Below are 23208 nucleotides of genomic sequence, written 5' to 3' on the forward strand. Positions count from 1 at the left end.
TCTTATGTTTTCACAAAGGGAGAGTGTCAGCTAGTGGCCAGGCGGTGCAGTGTATGTCCAAGCCATTTGAATTTGCTAGTGGATCTCCATTATCTGCCCTCCACCCTCACCCCACCCTCCGATCCCTGCGGTCCTTTCTCTTAATGCCTGCTGTTTTATTTTCTCCTCTTAGCTTACACATAAAGCCCGCTCCGGTGTCTCCCATAATTATTAGCTTCCCTGAGTTTGTCATGAACATGCGACTGTCATGTAAAATGTATTACCAAATGCAGAACTGTCCCTGGCCCTCAAAAAGCATTGAATTATGTGTAGTTTTGAAAAGTAAAATTAATTTGAATTATTATCTAATACCCTATATGTATTCAGGAAAAAGAATATCAAATCTTAGGATCAAGAACAGATTATTTCTTTTAAATGTTGCATAATCTACCATCCGGTCATAAGAACAGCTCACATTTTCAGACACTTTACTGTGTACAAAGCTCTTTTATATCCAATAGCCCCTCAGTCCTCCAAGCAGCCCCTGATGAAGCACACTCGACCCTATTTGATGGATGAAGAAACCTGTGGCCAGGCATTTCCAATCTGACCTCAAATCACCACTTAAATGGAATCAGAATTTGGATTTAAACCAGGAGCATTTGACTCCACACCCTGAGCATTTTCCACTCGGTTGAAGCTGTAATGGGGCCTTTTTGTTACATACATGTTTGAACGCTAAAAAGGTTTATTATAAGTGTCATAGTTTATAAGTCTGGAAACGGTTGCGTCAATTCCTAGTGTGGTGTTAATGAAGGTGCCAAGTCACAGTGTCCTAGAGAGAATGTCAACAGCAAGGCTGGACGTGCCAGATGGGGAGATGGGAGATGCCAGAACGCTCCTGCACTCCGAGAAGTCAGTTCACGTCTGTGCATCTAGCTTCCTGAAAGGGCAGTGGCTCTGATGCTAAATATTGCCACCACACTGGTCCTTTAAGTGGAGCTCAAGGCAGGCCCATCTTGGATCTCATCAAGGGATTCCTTCCAGGAGTTATGGAAGGACATGGGTAGAAAATGCAGCGATGGGTCCAGGGCACCAAAGTTGTGAGAAGTTAATGATTACATCTAAATATTTTTTACCCACAAATCCCATACATTTGATACAGTGTTTCTGCTGATCATTAACTGTATATATTTCTGAAACACAGAAGAATGCAGGGTAATCATGTTCTAAAGAATGCAGCAGTGTTTATGCAGGAGATCAGTTGGTGGAACACAACCTGGGAACACTGAATGAATTCTGTTTTGGGTGGAGTCATATGATCCCATATACGCCAGCGTGATCACGGCAGAGACACTAAGACTGGGACATATTTCTAAAGCTTTTCTTCTGCAGAGGCTGATTTCTACCTACGGGCAATTCACCTGCAGGGAGGTGGGGGATGTTGGAAAGGGGAGAGAGAGGAAGGAAACACCTCAGACAAAGGGGCATTGAGATGATTTCCGAGGGACAACAGGCAGAGTGAGCCATGTCCTGGCCCTTGTTTGAGAGTCTGGCCTGGGGCCAGTCTGGATGCAGCAAGTCTCCAAAGGGAGACTGAGTGAGGAGGTGAGAACAGTGCTCCAGAAATGAAAGTTTCTGCTGTTCTCACTGTGTTATTCCCGAATTTAAAATAAAATAAGTGTTCTGTTTGTGGGAGAAGTGCAAACACTGTTTTCCTTAGCGTGGGCCTGTGATTCCGCTTGGTAGCTGCTGTCTCCTCTCCCTCCTGGCCAGGCATGGGGCTGCTTTTCCAGCCTATGTTGTGACCCCAGGGTGCAGGCTGGGAGTTTGGGGCAACCCTGAGCCACAGGCAAGGGGCTTCAGTCTGTAAGAAAGAAAGACACCAGGGGCTTCAGTCCGTAAGAAAGACACCAGGGGCTTCAGCCCGTAAGAAAGACACCAGGGGCTTCAGTCCGTAAGAAAGAAAGACACCAGGGGCTTCAGCTCATAAGAAAGAAAGACACCAGGGGCTTCAGCCCATAAGAAAGACACCAGGGGCTTCAGTCCATAAGAAAGACACCAGGGGCTTCAGCCCGTAAGAAAGACACCAGGAGCTTCAGCCCATAAGAAAGAAAGACACCAGGGGCTTCAGCCCATAAGAAAGAAAGACACCAGGGGCTTCAGTCCCTAAGAAAGAAAGACACCAGGGGCTTCAGCCCGTAAGAAAGACACCAGGGGCTTCAGTCCGTAAGAAAGAAAGACACCAGGAGCTTCAGTCCATAAGAAAGACACCAGGGGCTTCAGTCCGTAAGAAAGAAAGACACCAGGGGCTTCAGCCCATAAGAAAGACACCAGGGGCTTCAGTCCGTAAGAAAGACACCAGGCATTTCCCCCAGGGCCCTCAGCGCAGCAGACTGGGGAAAGCTCCTGGGTGGTTATTCTGTCAGGCAAGTGAAAGGCTGGTGCTGCACTGAGGGTCTCTTTCTGGGAAATCTTTTTCAGGGGAACTGGACATTTTCTTTTCTTTTCTTTTTCTTTTAGATGGAGTTTTGCTCTTTTTTACCCAGGTTGGAGGGAAGTGGCATGATCTCGGCTCACTGCAACCTCCACCCACCGGGTTCAAGCGACTCCCCTGCCTCAGCTTCCTGAACAGCTGTGATTACAGGCATATGCACCACCATGCCTGGCTGAATTTTGTATTTTTAGTACAGACGGGGTTTCACCATGTTGGCCAGGCTGGTCTCGAACTCGATCCACCCACCTCGGCCTCTCAGATTGCTGGGATTACAGGTGTGAGCCACTGCGCCCGGCCTGGACATTTTCTTTCAAGGAAACAATGGGAACTTTAAGAGCTTCCTGTCTCAGGGCTCACAGAATTCTCATTGCTCCCGTCATAAACTTTCAATGCTGTTCCAGCTCTTGAAGCATCGGTGATGTGTTTTGGTGGGTGAATACTGAGTGAAGATCATCATGTCATCCTCTTCATCCTCCGGGTCCTCTGGTGGATTCGCAGCGATGTGGGTTTGGCGGGTGCTGTTCATGAAGAGAATAAGGTGGACCCCATCTGCCTTCAGGCCAGGCCTACGTGCCTCCTTTGAGGAAAAGGGCAGCTGGGTTGAAATAGGCAGGGGAGGAACACTGGCTGCAGAGGCTGCCTCAGCTTTGAGGCATCTGGCAGTGTACAGATGTCAACCAGTCACCAAGTGTCATCGTCCCCCACCCCCAAGGATGTTCCAGGGGAGGGAGAGGAGTGGCTGACACTAATCCCCTTTGCAGAAGAGAAAGATACAGAGCTCATGCCCGTCTCCCCCAGAGCTCAGTGTGTCTCCTGGCATTGTGTCTGGGTGCTGGCCTGGTGTATCAGTGGGGATTCTCTAGAGAAATAGAACCTATAGGATATTTTAATATTTTAAGATATTTATTGGAAGGAATTGACTAATGCAGTCGTGGGAGTGGGCAGGTCTGAGATCTGCAGGGGAGGCTGGCAGGCTGGAAACTAGGCAGGATTTCTGTGTTACGGTCTTGAGGCAGAATTTCTTCTCTGGAAACCACAGGCTTTGTTCTTAAGGCCTTCAACTGATTGGATGAGGCCCACTCACATCATCCAACATAATCTCCTTTAGTCAAGTTCAACTGACTGAGTTACCTGCGCAAAATGCTTTCCCAGTACCACCTCAGTTAGCGTTTGATGAAGTCACTGGGTGCTACAGCCTGGCCAAGTTGACCCAGGAAACCAACCCCCACACCTGGCTTCCAGGGATGCTGCACTGATCAGTGACTGGTGGCCCATTGTACTTTTTAGATCTCCAAACCAGTGTGCTCTGGGGGGTCAGTTCAGTGCTACTGCTGGAACTCAGCCTGACTGGTGGCGTGTCAGGTCAGAGGTTCCCTAGGGGACTGCTCAAGCTCAGTGACCTGAAAGAGCTGAAACGTAAGTGGTGAGTCAGTGTCCTGCTATGAAGAATCCAACGGGCTTCCTGAAGGGGACTGGGGGAAAAGAAAGCTGAAAGGTTATCAGTGGAGCTAAGACTCATCTCAGCCAGAGGTTGGAGGCAGCCTTGGAGCAGACAAAGGGCTGCCTGGGATCCAATTCGCAGGCTTTGCTGACTCACTGTGGTTTGTTTTTTGTTTTTGTTTTTGTTTTGAGAGAGAGTTTTGCTCTTGTCACCCAGGCTAGAATGCAATGGCATGATCTCGGCTGACTGCAACCTCTGCCTCCCGAGTTCAAGTGATTCTCCTGCCTCAGCCTCCCGAGTGGCTAGTTTTCACATTTTTAGCAGAGACAGGGTTTCACCGTGTTGTCCAGCCTGGTCTCGAACTCCTTACCTCAGGTGATCCACCCACCTCAGCCTCCCAAAATGCTGGGATTACAAGTGTGAGCTGCCATGCCCGGCCTCATTATGGGCTCTTTACGAATGTCAGGCGCAGCTCCATAAAAAGGAACATGGGCGTGATTCACTCTGCTTTATTTTGGACACCGTGAACCAGCACTGGGCTGTGTTAGCCCAGCTTGAGGGGCAGGGGCAGAGGTCGGGTTCATGGAGACGCAGATTCTGCCATGGCAGGGCTCACAGCAGAGATGCTGCAGAGCTGTGTCTGGCTCCCCGACTCTGGAGGAGCCCCGCTGGGAATGCAGCTCCTGAACGCTCCACTGCCTGCACCTGCATCCTTCCAGACGCCGAAGCCCCAGGCCAGCTGTGCCAGGGAGTTAGCCCATCTCCTGGCCCCTGGCCCAGTGGCTTCTTCTAATTGTCCCTCCTCTTAGCTTATGCATAATGGGCTTTCCTGTAGTGCACATGCCTCTTGAAGTCAAGTCCAAGGGGAAGTTACGTAAGTCAAATATTACTCTTTGGCTAGAACTTGTGGGCTGTTACCTTTGTGGCCCCTGACTATCTTGCAAACACCTCCATAGGAGAAGTGCACTCTCTGCAGCGTAGGTCTTGCAAGAACATGGCCCACCTCTTTCTGCATAGAATATCCAGCTTGGGAATGGTGCCCTCTGTCCATCCCTATCCATCCAGTACCCACGGAGAAAAAGGCCATGTGCTTTGAGAGGAAGGAAGGACTTAGTTCCCAACCGAATAGTGGAATTCTACAAAACCTCAGCCCTAACGTGCTTACAAGCTCCTGAAATGAAATACAAGTGGTGAAATGAGATCTGTTGCTGTTATAATAGAGCTTCTGTAAAACATAATAAAAGAAAAACAGGAGAGAAAGGAACCACTGCTTTGCGAGCCAACTGGGACGTCCTTGTGGGTTTGGCTTGGCCACTGCCAGATCAAACGGCAGAATTCTTGCAGACACTAATCTCATTGCATGTTGTGTAGACACAGGACATCATTTCTCAGCTTCGGTGGTCCACAGCCACCCTCTCCCTTTCTTCACTCTAGCCTCACGCACCAGAAAGCCACAATGGAGAACTGTCAGTGTGCGGCCAAACTAAAACCAGCTGTTTTCCTGTGCCATCCACACCAAGGGCCCGGCTGGGAGTATCGGTGCCTGCTCAGCCTCTCGTGAGCTCCCTACCAATGCCCAGAATTCGCTGTGAGATCCCTAAAGCTCAAGTCATGATAGACTGGCAGGATAAGCCAAGAGGTAACACCTGCTCACTCATGGTCCACAAGCAAACTGTCTTCCCGTGAGCAGGCTGGCAGGTCTGTGCAAAGCAGGCTGCTTTTCCTCTATCTCAGCATCCCCAGCTCAGGCCAGCCAGATCACAGGCAGCTTACGCTAAGCAGCACCTTCCCTTTTCCACGGGCGATGGTGATTTTGTGGAGCCCACCTGGAGGCTCACTGCAGGTGGAACTCAGTGAATTTATGTGCCATGCTGTGAGTCCTCCCTCAGCCCAGTCTGCAGGCCACCTGGAGCCATTGCCATGTTCGATTCTGTTGAGTGAAGGTTCCTCTGGTGTGGTGGTTCTCAACGTGGGCTCCGGGACCAGCGGCATCACCTCCCCCTGGGAGCTTGTTTGAGACGCGGCTTCTCAGGTCCTGCCCTAGAATCCAAGAGCCTTGGGTGGCAGTCCAGCACTCTGTGTTTGAAGGAGCCCTCTGCCAGATTCCGATGCCTGGTAGTCTGAGGACCACGGCTCTGTTGCACGATTCAAGGAGATGAAAAATGAGAACGCCTAGCATCTGGGTGAAGGTGGCCCACCCAGCGAATGATCTGGGAGAATCCACGCGGAGGCGGGGTTGTTCCCCAGAAGTCCTTGCCTGAGTTGAGAAATACCTCCTTCCCTCCCACTACATTGGTGCTTTGCCCAGCTGGGCCTGTGCAGCGAGAGACGATGCTATCTGGGCCTTGCCTCTCTCTGGGATGGAGATTCATTGTGTGCCATGAATAATTCCAGCCTCGGGTCAGATAGCAAGATGCTTTATAGATGTTATTTAAAAAACATACCACTTGTAGTGTGATGGAGATGAGAAAAAGTAGGGATTACCTGCTGGGTCTGTCTGGGCCTTAGACATACTGTTTATGCATGCAGTCATTCATTCATTCAATTAATATTTATTGAGCACCTACTATGTGCAGTCACTTTTCCAGGCACTTGGGATAGAGTAATAAAATATACAAAAACGTTTTGCCTCACTAAGTTCGCTTTCTAGCAGTGAAGATGGTCATGACATCAGATCACCTATGAAAACACACAGCAGGTTAGATCGTGATCAATGCTAAGGAGAAAAATAAAGCCATGAGGGGATGGCAGCAATAAAGAAGGTGGCTGGAGAAGACCACAAAAAAGCTATGTTTGAGTAAAGCCGCAAAGGCAGTGAGGGAGAAGGCCCGTGATTAAACAGCAGAAAAGATTCCAAGAGGAGGGAATACTAAATGCAAAGGCCCTGAGGTCCGCTTGAGGTGTTCAAGGACAACAAGGAGGCCATTGTGGCTGCTGTTTAGTGTCCAAGAAGAAGAGTAATAGATGATGAGTTTGGAGAGGCTGTGGGGCCATTGCCAGACTTTGACTTTCACTTTCAGGTGAGCTCAGAAACCATTAGGGGACTTTAGGCAAAGGAGGGATATAGTGTTACTTAGATTTTGCAGGGCCTCTCTGACTCCTGTGTTGAAGCCTTCCTGTGAAAATCTGGGTGTGGGATGGGAGAAGTCTGCATGAGAGTGGGAGAGGCAGTCGCATAATGGGTATAGTTGGAAGGTGGAATTAACATGCTTTGCTGATGGGTTGGACATATGGCATGAGGAGAAGAGGAAGCAAGGATGGGCCAAGGCTTGGAGAATGTACCCCAAACGAGGTATGGACAAACCATAACTAGGAATACTCATGAGCATAGAGGCCCCTTTAAGGGCCCCTTTTAAGCATCACCCCAGACACTGGGGACAGGAACTTCCCTCTGATAAACACCAGGTAAAACAAGAGGCTCTTGCCTCCTTGCCTGAGCTCAGCGGATCGTAACTCATTAGCCCAGTGGTTCTCAACCAGTGTGATGTTGCCCCCAGAGGCATTTGCCAATGCTCGTATTTTTGCTGGTCACAGCTGGGAGGTGTTACTGGTATCTGGTGGGTAGAAGCCAGAGACATCCTGCAGTACTCAGGGCAGCAACCCTGCCAGCCCCTACCCCAAGCTGTCCAAAGAGTGATCTGGCTCCAAGTGGCAATAGTGTTGAAGTTGACAAATGCTGCACGAAACCAACATTTATTTGGTGTTTAATCTGCATCATGTACTGTGTTAGCTTCGATGGAGATGGATTAAGAGTTAAGCGAAGCTGGCCGGGTGCAGGTGGCTCACACTTGTAATCCCAGCACTTTGGGAGGCTGAGGTAGGCAGGATACTTGAGGTCAGGAGATCGGGACCAGCCTGGCCAAGATGGTGAAATCCCATCTCTACAAAAAAATACAAAAATTAGCTGGGCATGGTGGCAGGCGCCTGTAGTCCCAGCTACTCAGGAGGCTGAGACAGGAGGATCACTAGAACTTGGGAGGCAGAGGTTGCAATGAGCTGAGATCATGGCACTGCACTCTAGCCTGGGTGACAGAACAAGACTCTGTCTAAAAAAAAAAAAAGGAGAGAGAGCGAGAGAGAGAAAGAAATAAAGGAACTAAGAGAAGCTCATGGTCTACCAAAGGTGAAAAAGATTCTGTGAGATCATGACACACATTCAGTACAGAGCGATGTTCAGGGCCCAGCAATAACAGGGATGAGGGTGCAATCAACTGTACCTGGGCAGGAGAGAAAGGGCCTGAAAGGGATAATATTAACCCATATTTTTACAACACACATGATTTATTAATAGATTTTGGTATACAACATATTGTCCAGTTTTCTCAAACATCTAGGAGATGACATTACTATGATTATTCCCATTTACAGATGACCATTGAGTTTCCAAAAGTTTTCGTCACTTGGTCAAGTGAAAGTTGAAAGTGAAAGTAAAAGTTGGCCATTTGGCCACAGGCCTGGACTCTTCTTCACTCCCTCAGGGCTTCGTAGAAGAAGCTGAACTTCTTTCCTGCATTGACAGGGATAGCAAGCTTCACTCCACATGTCAGACAAGCAGTGACAAGACGCATCAAATCCAAGGGCCAACTGCATTTTGATTTTTTGTATATATTACACATTTTTAAAATATTTACTACCATCTTATCACATCAGGTCAGTTCACCTGCATTCACCTTTACATTTACCTCACCAGGTGTCTCCAAACAAAATCACATTTTAAAAATAGTAGGTAGGTCAAGAGTTCGAGACCAGCCTGGCCAACATGGTGAAACCCCATCTCTACTAAAAATATATATATTTAAAAAATTAGGTGGACGCTTATAATCCCAGCTACCTGTGAGGCTGAGACAAGAGGATCGCTTGAACCCAGTGGGGGCGGAGGTTGCAGTGAGCTGAGATCGTGCCATTGCACTCCAGCCTGGGCAACAAGAGTGAAACTCCATCTCAAAAAAAACCATCCTGGCTAACACGGTAAAACCCCATCTCTACTAAACATACAAAAAAACTAGCCGGGCATAGTGGCGGGCGCCTGTAGTCCCAGCTACTTGGGAGGCTGAGGCAGGAGAATGGCGTGAACCCAGGAGGCGGAGCTTGCAGTGAGCTGATGTCGCGCCACCGCACTCCAGCCTGGGCGACTGAGCAAGACTCCGTCTCAAAAAAGAAAAAAAAAAAAAAAAAAGAAAAATTGTTTTGGTTAACCAGGATTCACCTGACCTGTTATAAAAATAAAAACCTGAAGCATCATACTGGCTATTGGGCCCAATCCTTTCTTCTCTGAGAAAGGAGTCTTTCAGACAAATTAAAAGACATGCACAAGGTAGAAAAGACGTCCCATCTGATCTTTGTCATGTAACTACTTGTAGAGATCTTATGCTTCAGAACATTTTATGTTCAAATGATGAATCCCAAAATGGTGCATTTCCCTCCAGTTTTCAAGATCTAAAAGCAACACGGTCTTGCTGACATTCGTTTTTGGCTGTAAAGAGAAATATAAACTTAAATAATGAAACTTTCTCAGGGAAACATCGAGCCCCTTTAAGGGGACAAAGAACTAACTGTTGGTGAGCTGGTGGTGACTTTTTAATTAATTTTGTCTTCAACCGCTTCAGAGAAGGGGGAAGGCACAGGACTGTTGGGAAGAGGCTGAAATTCCAGGTGTAAGAGAGAATATTTAGTAAGGGTAAAAATAACACACAGCTGTGAAGACAAACATCTACGGTTTCAGTTTGAGCCCGGAGTTCTACATGAATCACTGCTGAGCTCCACCCGCTGCTCCAGCCATGGGGTCTGAAACAGCTTTTCCACTGCCTCTGATTCAGAAATAAAACAGACCCACAAATTACCCTGCAGCGCTCCAGACAATCCCCTCCTTGTCTGGGGTCCTAAAAATACCTTTTGTGGTGACTGACCTCGATTCACACTATGAAACTTGATTAGGAGCTTGTTCAGTCGATCAGGACTAAGTATGTGCTTTTAGGATCCTTATGAAGAAAACCACCTGAGGAGGGATTTATTTGTGTTCAGACTTGAGACAGGCCTGGAATGCTTGTCCCGGGCCAGCCTTTTTGTGGGGGTTCTCTCGCAGAACTGACCTCTTTGCCCTCTTAGGGTAGAGCTGCCAAAGAAAGCCTTTCCAGTTCTTCATGTGGCTTCCTCACCAAGTTCTTCTTAATGTGAACTAACCTAATAAACCAAAAGGAACATTCAGAAACACAGTGACATTCCAGAAAACAGTTGTGTGCTGAACACTGCACAATAGTAAACCTTAGCTTGCTGACCTACATAAGAGTTTACCGAGGTACAAGTATGAACAGTTGCCAAGAACAAAAAGCCTCACATTTACATCCACATACACACACGCACAGGCGTGCGCATGCTGTGTTAATTTGTATAGTGCTTCACAGTTTGCAGACTTTCTTCACAGGCATCATCTCAGGGATGTCCTCACAGCAACCTCAAGAAAGCGTTCATTCATTTTTATGAATGAAAGAGTTGAGCCTCGAAAGGTTAGGTGACTCATCTAAGGTCAACCAAGGTCAACATTGGTTTTCCGATTCCACCATGAGGGGCTTTCTCTTGCACTGCAGGTATAAGATAAGGAACTCAATATTTAAATGGAAGATTCATTCGTAAATGGACTCACTCATCCTGCAGACACTTACTGAGAAAATACAGAGAACGGTGGAAGTGGAAAGGAGACATTCCTCTCTGGCGGCCCGGGAAAGGCTTATAGAGACCCCTGAGGTGAGCATGGACAGGTGAATAGAGCAGGTACCAGGTGGTGAACAGGTGAATAGGGCAGGTATCAGGTGGTCATAGGCAGGGCCTTGAAGGCAGAGGGAGTAGCAAAAGTGAAGGCCCAAAGGGAAGAGACTAAGGGTGATGTGGAATGTGGTCTTTGAGCACAGAGCACGTGGAGTTGGGGAGAGGGGCTTTGGCCACTCAAACGCCAGCCCCATTATAATAGAGACACTGATATAACCCCAGCACCTGGGACAGTGCTTGGCCTAGAAAGATGCTCCACAAATATTTGCTAAACAAAGGACTGACTTGAGGGGCCCCAGAGCCAGATCACTGAAGAGAATCTAGGGAGGGGCTCTGGACTGTGACGGGGATTAAGTTGGACATGGACAGCTTGCATTTCTGTGTGGGGGAGAGCACTCTGGTAACAGGAGGGAGAAAGCTTTGGAAGTGAAGTTCAAGGACACTTCACCAGCATGTGACGGAGAACGAGGGGCTGAAAAGTCATGTCCCGGTGCAAGAGGAATTCAGAGGATTCGGAAGGAGGATGGCTCTAGGAGAACAGGTAGATTTTCAACAGGATTAGGGGGTTTGCCTCCACTGACTCAAAGAAGAAGACGTACTGATTTCCACAGTTACATTCTGACTTGCCTTGGACTTTCTCCAAGGAGTGGGCCCCTGCTAAGTGCTCTGAAGTGAGGGTGAATCAGATTTAATGTGGCCAACAAGCTTGGGGCTGTCCCCCTGGGATGTATTCAGTGCCGTTCTTGGATAAATGAGGCCCATTCACACCCACAAGGGCTGAGGCTCCATGCTTGTCAAGCTAATCGCCACGGCTGTGCCATTTCATTGCGGGTTCTTTCCATGACGGAAACTGCCTCGCTGTAAGTAGACTCTGATGTGAGAAAACCAAAGTCAGATGCCAAGTTTATTTTGTTTTTCAAAGACTAAAGACCAAATTTTACATTTCTCAGTATGCTTTTTCAGGAATATTAGTCCCCACCCCCAACCCTGCTTTTTTTTTTAAAGGGGTGTTATGTATGGCGATAGCTCAAGGAGGCTTTCATCTTGGACTTATTTAATCTTAAAAAATTAGATTGACTATTTCCACAGTGGTCCAGCTCCTGGCCTGATCCTCACCTCCATCTTTTTGGGCCTGCAGTCAGAGTCAGATGCACTCCCACTCGGCTCTCTCGTCATGGGGACTTTCTGTCTGGTTTCCTTTTGCACTTACGAATGTTTGCCCATCATCTGTGTAAAACATGCACCCTGTTGGGCACATCAATGAAGTTTTGGGGAGAAGCATAGAATGCTTAGCTGCAAATCGAGGTGACTATTTCTTTTAGACCAAACTTATCAAAACCTATTTATATCTCCACATAAACATTGCCACCTTCCAAGTCTCCCACGGGGCCCCGCCTTGCTCCTTCGTGGCTGCCCTGCTCAGCTCACATCTGTAACCCTCGCCCATGACTGTCTTCAGGGCCACTCAGAAGATGTTCTTTTAGAATACTTAAGAGTGATGAAATTAAGTTTTCTGAGGTTCCATTCAATGGTGCTTTAGGTCTATGAAAGACTTCTCACATGGATTTACCAAGCAAGGGCTAGAGTGGGGAAGTGAAGTACTTGGAGTTGAGACCTTGACTATCTAGAGTCAAATCCCAATTCTTCCCTACTGGCTGTGTGATCTTGGGCAAGCTATCCAACCTCTCTGTGCTTCATCTGTAATAAGGCTCCTGCTTTCAAGTATTTCTGTCATGGAGATGTGCAGATGAAATGAACTGACAGCAACAGCTGACACCTGGCGTGGTCATGTGCCAGGCACCATGTTAAATGCTTTATCCATATGTTTATTAAAACATAAACACATGAAAAGAGTCTGGAGCCATGCTCATCATTAGTCAACAGTGAAATACTGGTTGGAAGATTAACCAACTGAGGCCTGGAAAGATATTTTTACCCACAATGCCTTTGGTGCTCTTGGAGACATAAGCATGACCCTATTTAACATTGGTAAATTGAATTTAAAATCTAGAAAGTAGGGGTTTCAGTGCAGCAGCTCATGCCTGCAGTCCCAGTGCTTGGGGAGGCTGAGGTGGGAGGATTGCTTGAGGACAGGGGTTAGAGGCCAGCCTGGGCAACATAGTGAGACCCTATCTATACAATTAAAAAACAGCCGGGTATGGCAGCATGTGTGCATAGTCCCGGCTACTTGGGAGGCTGAGAAAAGAGGATCGCTTGAGCCCAGGAGTTTGAGATCGCAGTGAGCTACAATCATACCACTGTACTCCAGCCTGGGTGACAGAGCAAGACCGTGTCTCTTAAGAAACAGTAAAATAAGTAAAATCTAGAAATTTGGGAGTTATGAAACTAGAGGCATATATAACACTGCATCTCTCAAGGTTTTTTCATTTTTTAATTACTGATTTTTTTCATGTTTTTGCACTGACTTCTCTGACAGGTCTGATCTTTCCAATAGCAGCCAGTATGGAGGATAGGCTGGGGACATGCCGTCTCCAGACCTCTGTGGATGGCAGCATGGGACCACTGTGTACAGGGAGTGTCCTACTCTGCCACCAGCTCCTCCTGGCACTGTGCGAGATGGTCTTAGATGTATTATGAGATGTTGGGAATGATATTGTTTACTGCATAGCCCAGTTTTCTTCATGAGAAGCCCTGAGAAAAACCCTCAAAGCTTAGCCCAGGGAGAGCTTTATTTCTGCTGAATAACTGGTTTGTAGGTAGTTTACTAATACCTCAAACCTTGTCATCAGATGCACTTCCATCTTTGCTTTGGTGAGTAGAAAGCTCAGAGCTGAATTGGTATCCTACCTCAGCAGGTTAAATAGTAAGCTTACTCAGTGGGCTGCTTTTATCTCTTAATTCCCTTTTGGCCCTTGTTTTCCACTCATTTTTATTCTGTTAATTATTTATGTTATTATTTTGTCTTATATGCATTTTTATAACCCACCTCAAACTTCACATAGCTTACACACAGGTAGAGGAATAACATATGCTTAAAACCACTCTACATATTTATAAATAGAACTCTGGAGTTTCAGAGGAAAATTACGAAGCCCCTCCCTAAAAAACTGTTAACGAAGGTATACTCTTGTTCATCCAAGTGGTTTCCAGACAGTCATGCCCAGGGGCTTGGAAACGGGGCTTCTTCCAGCCCTCTGATTCAGTAACCCTATGAGAACCCAACTGGGCTTAGCAATGTGTCTGCCTTCTCTCCTTAATTCAAATTTAACAAAATTTCCAATGTATTTGATATTCTTTGCCATGTCCTTTTATCATTAATTCAGAATGCTAGTATGTTTTAAGAAGTCAGTACTCATGATTTTAAATGATTAGAACTTAATTCTCCAACTGCTATTTAAGAGAGATTATTGTTTGAAGCTCAATAAACCAGTTTCATTGGGCACATCTCCAGTGCTTTTATTTTCATCACGAAGGTTTGGTGTCTTCCTACACTATTTCTATGTTCCTGTGAGTGACCACAGTTATGACCAAATGCCATGGAAAAGTGTGAGATTGCTGCAAAGGTTACATTTCTCAAGGAGTGTGGCCTGTAGTCCCAGCTATTTATAGGGCGGCTGAACCAGGAGGATCGCTTGAGCTCAGGAGTTTGAGACTGTGTGGCCCCAAGGGTGTTGCCAGGGAGTTGTGAAGTGTCATGGCTCACTTTTTAATACCCCAGCCATTGGGCCATTGTCCAATTCTTTCTCAGAATTCTGAACCAGCCCTCCCATCTTGGGGACCCCTGGCTAACATGGAATTTCTCCTGCTATGAGCAGAGGGAAGTATCTGTCTTCCCAGCTCCTGTTTACTCTTGTTGATGCCACATATTGCATAGGACCATCAAGACTAATGCTTTGTGGGTGACAAATAGAACCCAGAACTGAAAATGTGAATTTGAGAGTAACAGTTCATGACCAATAATCCAAAAGCAAATGCAACAAAAACAAAGATAAATAGATGGGACTTAGTTAAACCAAAGTTTCTTCACAGCAAAAGAAATAATCAGCAAACAGACAACCCACAGAGTGGGAGAAAATATTTGCAAACTATGTGTTTGACAAAGGACTAATATCCAGAATCGTCAAGGAACTCAAACAAATCAGCAAGAAAAAAAATAAATAATTCCATCAAACAATGGGTTAAGGATATGAATAGACAATTCTCAAAAGAAGATATACAAATGGCCAGCAAACGTGAAAAAAACGCTCAACATCACTTGTTATCAGGGAAATGCAAATCAAGACCACAGCGTGATACCATTTTACTCCTGCAAGAATGGCCATAATTAAAAATAAAAAAAACAGATGTTGGCATGGATATGGTGAAAAGGGGACACTTTTACACTGCCAGTGGGAATGTAAACTAGTACAACCACTATGGAAAACAGTATGGAAACTAGTACAACCACTATGGAAAATAGTATGGAAAACTAGAAGTAAAACTACCATTTGATCCAGCAATCCCACCACTGGTTATCTACCCAGAGGAAGTGAAAAAGGCACTTGCACATGCATGTTTATAGCAGCACAATTCACAATTGCAAAAATGTGGAACCAGCCTAAATGCCCATCAACCAATGAGTGGATAAAGAATATGTGGTGTGTGTGTGTATGTGTGTGTATATATATATGTATATATGTATATATGTGTTTGTATATATGTGTGTGTGTATATAGATATATATACACATATATACATACCATGGAATACTATGCACCCATGAAAAGAAACAAAATAATGGTGTTTGCAGCAGCTTGGATGGAGTTGGAGACCATTGCTCTAACTGAAGTAACTCAGGAATGGAAAACCAAGTATCGTATGTTGTCACTTATAAGTAGGAGCTAAGCTATGAGGACACAAAGGCATGAGACTGATACAATGGCCTTTGGGGACTCTGGCAGAAGGGTGGGAGTAGGTGAGGGAGAAAAGACTATACATTGGGTACAGTGTTTACTGCTTGGGTGATGGGTGCACAAAAATCTCAGAAATCACCACTAAAGAACTTACTCATGTAACCAGACACCAGCTGTTCCCCCCAAACTATTGAAATTTTTTAAAAAGACAAAATGATTTTCATTTGTCCTCAAAGGAATCTCTGAGAGCAATATCTTGAACAATGCTTATTTGCAATAAAGAAATTTCTACCCCAAACAGTAAGACAGATACATTTAATATTTACTAAATGATTATCTGTTTGACAGGCACCTGCTGAATAGCCTGAGAATATTCTCAGGAACTGCTGCAACACACATATGCAAGTATGTGTATGTTTAAAAGGTTTGTATGTGTATGTTTGAAAGTATGGATATGTTTAAAAGGTAACTAGATCTTCATTTCAGGAAGGCATCGGGGACTCCCTGACCCGTACACTCCTCTGGTTTAAAGTGTACGTTGCAGCACTCATCCTGACACACTGTCCTGCTTCAGGACTGTTCATTCCCCGCACATCATGCTCTTTGCCATGTGCATTGTTTTAATGCCTGGAACCTCCAAATCTGAGAATGGAGAACACATGGTCCTCTATGCTGGGCAGCGCTTGGTGCAGGTGACGTACCAAGCGGTTTGTGGGAACTTTTTCCCTGGTGATGTGTGAGCCTCGGAATGCCCGGTGAAGGTGGGGCTGCAGTGGAGTAATCAAGACACACATTTGTGTAGTGTGGGTCTTTTCTTATCACACCTGGGCACAGAGCCAAAAATGTATTTATAGTGAGACTTTCAAATGAACACTTTGCAGTTCTCTGAAATGTGGTAAAATTTCCTTTTCTTTTGTTCTTTTTTTTTTTTTTCCGAGACAGGGTCTTGCTCTGTTGTCCAGGCTGCAGTGCAGTAGCGTGATCTCGGCTCACTGCAGTCTCAACCTCCACAGGCTCAGGTGATCCTCCCACCTCAGCCTCCTGAGTAGCTGGGACTACAGGTGCGCCACCATGCCCAGCTAATTTTTGTATTTTTTGTAAATACATATTTTATGTTGCCCAGGCTGGTCTTGAACTCCTAAGCTAAAACAATTCACCTATCTTGACCTTTTGAAATGCTGTAATTATAGGTGTAAGTCACTGTGCCTGGCATCCTTTCCTTAAGTAAAGCAGATATCTTTGAAAATTCTTTTCTTCTCCAGGAATCACCCCTCTTATTTGCATCTCATGTATGTGCCCTGCTTGTGTCATATACATGCTCTTCAGGGAATGAACCGTCCCAGGGTAGGACAGTATGTCAGGATGAGTGCTTCAGTGTACACCTTAAACCAGAGTAGTGTATGAGTCAGGGAGTCCCTGATGCCTTCCTGAAATGAAGATCTAGTTACCTTTTAGAGGACATTGTCTTGCCTTTACTTTGTGGAGTCATTCTGTTCAGGGTCAAGAAGCAGGGATGGAGAGTTGGGGCCACCCGCACTGAAGTCTCATTCTACCTCCTCCTGGCTGTGAGTCCTGGAGCCAGCCCCTTGTGTTTTGAGTACTCAGTTCACACCTCTGGAAAGTGGAGATGATGCCAGCAACACAGTTCGCTGTGGTGAAGATTGATAACTATTGAGCTCCCAGAACAGATCCCAAACACGTTAAGGCTGCTCTTTTGTTGTTAAACTTTGCAAGAGAAGGCTGGGCTCAGTGGCTCATGCCTATAATCCCAGCACCTTGAGAAGCCGAGGCAGGAGGATCACCATAGGTCAGGAGTTCGAGACCAACCTGGCCAACATGATGAAACCCCATCTCTACTAAAAATACAAAACTTCGCCAGGCGTAGTGGCAGGCACCTGTAATCCCAGCTACTCGGGAGGCTGAGGCAGGAGAATCGCTTGAACTCAGGAGGCGGAGGTTGCAGTGAGCCGAGATTGCGCCCCTGCACTTGAGCCTGGGCGACAGAGCAAGACTCCATCTCAAAAAATAAGAAGAAGAAGATAAAAATGAAAAAAAATTGTAAGAGAACTAACAAGGGAAAAAGACTAAAAAGTGAGAGTACAACAACTGGGGCCTGCTTCACCGATATTTGTTGAATACCCGGTTGAAGTCTAGCACTTCAGTGACCCTGTGGCGTTACCATTTCCTCTCTTTGGGGTTGGAGGTCCCTCAGAGTTATTACAAAAAAACACTTGAAATAATAAAAAAATGTGACTCTATCTTTCTCTAAGCTAAAACAAAATGCAATGGAAAAAGAGTTTAAAAACATTACCCTAAAGGTGCAAGTTTTGAAAATGGGGTCTGATGGCCTCATTCTGCCGTTTTCCACAATGAAAGCTGGGATGGGAAAATCTAATGAGATGAATTGGATGTTGTTGCAAAATGAAAACAGAGTAGCTTTACTGACCATTGACCCCATTTTAAATATTTACTCATATTTTTAGAAAGCTCTCACAAAATGCATTTTAATAGTTCATCATATCCAGATTTGATGAAGGATTTTTTTTTTTTTTTTGACAGAATCTTGCTCTGTTGCCCAGGCTGGAGTGCAGTGGCACAATCCTGGCTCACTGCAACCTCCACCTCCTGAGCTCAGGTGATCCTCCCACCTCAGCCTCCTGAGTAGCTGGGGTTACAGGCATGCGCCACCATGCCTGGTGACGTTTTTGTATTTTTAGTAGAGACAGGGTTTCACCATGTTGGCCAGGCTGGTTTCGAACACCTAGCTTCAAGTGATCTGCCTGCCTCAGCCTCCCAAAGTGCTGAGATTATAGGCATGAGCTGCCGCAACCAGCCTGAAGGATCTACTTTAATGTCATAGGGAAACTCTTGTGATCTATGCCTAGAGTTCTTGTCCTCAGATATGAAAATTAAACTATAAAGAACTAAAAGAAAAAAAGGGGTTGGTCTGAAGGGTTCAAAATCCACAATGTCCCCTGTTTCTGTAATCCTTTTTTTTTTTTTTTTTTTTAACATGGAGTCTTGCTCTTGTTGCCCAGGCTGGAGTACAATGGCAAGGTCTCGGCTCACAGCAACCTCCACCTCCCTGGTTCAAGTGATACTCCTGCCTCAGCCTCCCGAGTAGCTGGGATTACAGGCGTGTGCCACCAAGCCCGGCTAATTTTTTTTTTTTAAGTAGAGACAGGGTTTCTCCGTGTTGGTCAGGCTGGTCTCAAACTCCCAACCTCAGGTGATCCACCCACTTCGGCCTCCCAAAGTGCTGGGATTACAGGCGTGAGCCACCACACCTGGGCTGTTTCTATAATTTTATTCATCTCTTTGATCTTTTACTTTTCAAATGGTTAACTGCATTGTTGGAAAAGAAAGAATTAATGGGGCCTGGTATACAGCAGGCACTTAATAGCAGTTGTCTAAATGGATGAGTGAATGATTGAATCTGAACAAAGGTTGTCTAGATTTTATAGTTGTTACTTGAGTTACTCACATCATCTGGGTAAAGTCTTTATCCTAAAGAACCTAATCCCTCTAACTTCTCTTCCCTAGTAACTTCTCTCCTTGAGACAAATATACCAAAACATATACCGTCTACTCAACTGATGGAATTTTCCAGAGGAATAGGAAACTCAGTGTCAAGTGAAGACACTGTGTTTTGATATTAGGATGGGTCTTTTAGAGATAAATGTGTGAAGCCAGGAAAAATAGCATCAAGAGGAAATAATGCATGTGTAGGCAGCGGTGGAAATATTCAGGATCTACTTCATGGGAACTCAGACCATTATTATTTTAAAATTTCCTTCATGTTAGCACAGCTGTGAGGATGCCATCAGGCAGGGCTGTGCATTCCAGGCCTGTGGTAGGGCCTGAGTCCTGCATGACCCTGACTCTAACCTCCATCCGCAGATGGCAGTCTCGGCTCACCCTCTTCACTGCCAACACCTAAGAACCCTCCATAGGCTTCAGACACATTTGTAAGTGATGCTGAGAACAAACCTATATTTTCAAGTTCCCAGATGCTAAACCGACACTGTCCCTTCCTGTCCACATCCCAGCTATGACTTTCAGGTGTGGAATGACCCGCTCCATCTCACCCCGCTCAGAAAGTGCTCCCCTGCCTCAGGTAGTTTTGACCTCCTTAGACTTGAAGTTCACATCCATGCCAAGCCCATAGTTCTTTGATTCTCCAAGTTCCCTGCAGAACTCCAACTAACAAGATGTGGAGGAGATAAATGAGGGTTCCTTGGAGGGGATCCCACAACTGGAAACACTGGGATAGAAATCTGAAATCCAGAAAGAGTGAAGGTTCCCAGATTCCCAGGAATTTGAAAAATATACGTGCATTGGATAGAGCCTGAGAGGCATTTCTGGAAATCCACCTTAGACAACAGACCCTGAATATTAATACTCCTCAGCTACAGTGACCCTGGGTTAGCCATCTATGCGTTAGCCATCTAAGAAGGCACTGACATGTACATTCTGTTTTCTGCTTAAGCTGGATTTTCTTTCCCTTTCCTTCCTTCCTTCCTTCCTTCCTCTCTCTCTCCCCCCCCCCTTTCTCTCTCTCTCTCTCTCCCCACTCTTTCTTTCCTTTCTTTTCTTTCTCTCTCTCTCCCCCCCCCTTTCTTTCCTTTCTTTTCTTTCTCTCTCTCTCTGTCTTTCTTTCTTTCGAGTTTCGCTCTTGTTGCACAGGGTGGAATGCAATGGCGTGATCTCAGCTCACCATGACTTCCACCTCCCATGTTCAAGGGATTCTCCTGCCTCAGCCTCCCGAGTAGCTGGAATTAAAGGCATGCGCCACCATGCCTGGCTAATTTTGTACTTTTAGTAGAGACGAGGTTTCTCCATGTTGATCAGGCTGGTCTTGAACTCCTGACCTCAGGTGATCCACCCGCCTCGGCCTCCCAAAATGCTGGGATTACAGGCGTGAGCCACCGCTCCCAGACCTAAACTGGATTTTCTTTTTGGCATTTCCCTATCAGATGCGATTTCATCCATGTCCTGTAGCTTTCATATCTCACTGTTTAAAATGGTTTCCTTTTCTTTTTCCAGAAAGGTAGGTTTGACTTTATCCAAATGACAGTGACTGCCTTACTAACAGCAGCCCTGTGACCTGTTGCCCAAGGTCAGTAGTCAGTAGCTGACCCCTCTCTGCATCCACACAGTTCCTTCCAAATCCCTTTCCCAGGGGTCCTCTAGGACTGCTGGAGTCCACTCCCATGAGGCCTCCCCTAGCGTCGTCCCCACCCTTCTCTGCCCTTCCTGTCTGCATCTAAGCCTGGAGCACTGTGAGTCTTCAAAGCTCCGTATGTAAAGATTGGCTGCAGGGATTTGACATTCAGCAGCAGGATTTCATTCTGAGGTTTTGAAAAGGAACATCGTTCCAGGATAAACCTCGCTGAGCAGCGAGTGTCCCTGGTGCCGCCTCTCAGCATCTGTCTACTCTGCCTGTTTACTCATACCGCGAGAACAAAGAGCAGTTCACTGTTCCCTGCAAGTATTCCCAGTCAGTCGTTACAGATGGAGTTCTGACATGACAGTTTCTGGAGGAGCTGCTTAAGAAACAGAAGCCAGGTGGCAGTTCCGCCTCCCTTGTGCATGTTCTGTGTAGCCAGTGTGGGTACTGTCCTAGCCTGTGCAGGCTGCCTTCACAGAGCCCCACAGACGGGCTGGCTGAAGCAACGGGACTCGAGCTTACATGCTTCTGGAGGTTGGAAGTCTAAAATCAGGCACCAGCAGGGCCAGTCTCTGGTGAGGTCTCTGTCCTTGGGTTGCAGATGGCTTGGCCACCTTCTTGGTCTGCCCTCACATGGCAGAGAGAGAGAGAGCTCTGGTCTCTTCCTCTTCTAAGGGCACTAATCCCATCATGGGACTCTACCCTCATGACCTCATCAAACTGAATTACCTCCCAAAGACTCTCTCTCCTAATACCATCACATTGGGAGTTAAGCCTTCAAACTATGCATTTTGGGAGGACAGAAGGCAAGGCACTGTATCTGGCTTTTCTTTTTTTCTTTTTTTTTTTGAGATGGAATCTTGCTCTGTCGCCAGTCTGGAGTGCAGTGGCGCGATCTCAGCTCACTGCAAACTCCACCTTCCGGTTTCAAGAGATTCTTCTGCCTCAGCCTCCCAAGTAGCTGGGACTACAGGCACACCACCACGCCCAGCTAATTTTTGTATTTTTAGTAGAGACAGAGTTTCACCATGTTGGCCAGGATGGTCTCAATCTCTTGACCTCGTGATCCGCCCGCCTTGGCATCCCAAAGTGTTGGGATGACAGGCGTGAGTCACGGCACCCCACCTGTATTTGGCTTTTCACACTTGTCCTTTCTCCCCCAGTCTCTTCCGCCTTGCCCTTCTTTGGTTCTCTCTGTGTGTTGTGAGAAGTTGCTGGAGACGTGCTCTTTGGTTGCTGTTGTAATGGAAGGACATTTCTTCTCCTCCTCCAGGAACTCTCCTGATGAATGCAGCGTGGCCAAAGGCGGGAAGATGGTGGGCAGCCCAGACACTGTCGGGATGAACTATGGCAGCTACATGGAGGAGAAGCACATGCCACCCCCAAACATGACCACGAACGAACGCAGAGTTATCGTGCCAGCAGGTCAGGTGCCTACAGCTTCACTGCCCTCGGCAGATCACAACTTCCCCGAGGCTAGGCTGAGCCTCGGGGAGCTCTTCTCCCCAACCTGTGGCATTGATCACATCTCCTTTGCCCAGAGCAGGGCTTGTAAATAGGAGCTGGCAGAGGTCTATGTATGGGGACATGTTCACGGATTGACAGCAAAGCGAGAAAAATACATTTGTTTATGTACTTCAGAATTTAAAAACATGTGAGACAGCAATATGTAGCCCCAGCTCTTTATTTTGCCACGTAGAGAAAAATACACAGACTACATATGGAGAAAGACAGAGAAAGAGGATGTCCAGGCAAACATGCAGGCTTGCTTGTGCACACACACATATGCACACATCTGTGTATATCTATGAAAGGTGACCTTTCTAGGGAGGAATTGCCCCTTCTTGGAGATTATTGTGCCAAATATCCTGTCCTTCATGAGGTGCTATTTGTGATAGATGATAGACTTGTTTGTTTTTAAAATTATCTTATCTGGCAAAATAAACATTTGGGAGTCATATATTGCTGTCTTACATGTTCTTAAACATCTAAAATTCCAGCTATCACTGGCCTGTAATACAGATTCTAATAACCAGAGTAACTCTTTACCACAAACAATTCAAAACCAACCCCAAGGAATAGTTCTCAAACTTGAAAGACATGCCAAGAACTTATTTATTTAGCAAACTAAAGGTAATAGAAAGAATGACTTAAAGCTCCTCAGAGGATGCATGCTACATAAAAACCAGAAATACAAGAATAACAGCAACAGTCGGCAGTCAGTGAACACTTACCCTACAGGAGGCATTTGGATAAACGCTTTAGAAACATGATCTCAAAAAAGCAATCTTTGTAAATGGGCATCTTTCTCGTGATTTCCCTGATGAGGAAGATGAAGTTCAGAGAGGTCCACCAACTTTTCTAAGGGCATTTGGCTAATAAGAGGCCAAATTAGGACTCAGGCAGGTCTGCCTTACTGCTTTAGTCTCTACCTGTTGGCATTGGATTAAATCTCAGCTGCTTACAGCGGTTTCTGTGGGTTCCCTCCTGTTACTAGTTTCAGCCA

At 46.1% G+C, this 23208-nt stretch overlaps 1 protein-coding gene across 8 annotated transcripts in view; it reads left to right on the forward strand.

The window, feature by feature from the left end:
* ERG (ETS transcription factor ERG) overlaps window positions 1-23208 on the forward strand; it is a 203034-nt gene that overhangs the window by 137351 nt on the left and 42475 nt on the right. For 7 of the 8 annotated variants that reach the window (XM_050784572.1, XM_050784576.1, XM_050784575.1 and 4 more), the window contains one exon: window positions 21976-22127. In XM_050784572.1, coding sequence (XP_050640529.1) covers window positions 21976-22127 — 152 coding nt within the window. Of the gene's footprint in view, window positions 1-9028; window positions 10659-21975; window positions 22128-23208 lie in introns of those variants that run through there. The other variant, XM_050784578.1, reaches the window with a different exon arrangement.

Source organism: Macaca thibetana, chromosome 3 (assembly GCF_024542745.1).
Source record: "Macaca thibetana thibetana isolate TM-01 chromosome 3, ASM2454274v1, whole genome shotgun sequence".
Taxonomy (NCBI): Eukaryota; Metazoa; Chordata; class Mammalia; order Primates; family Cercopithecidae; genus Macaca; species Macaca thibetana.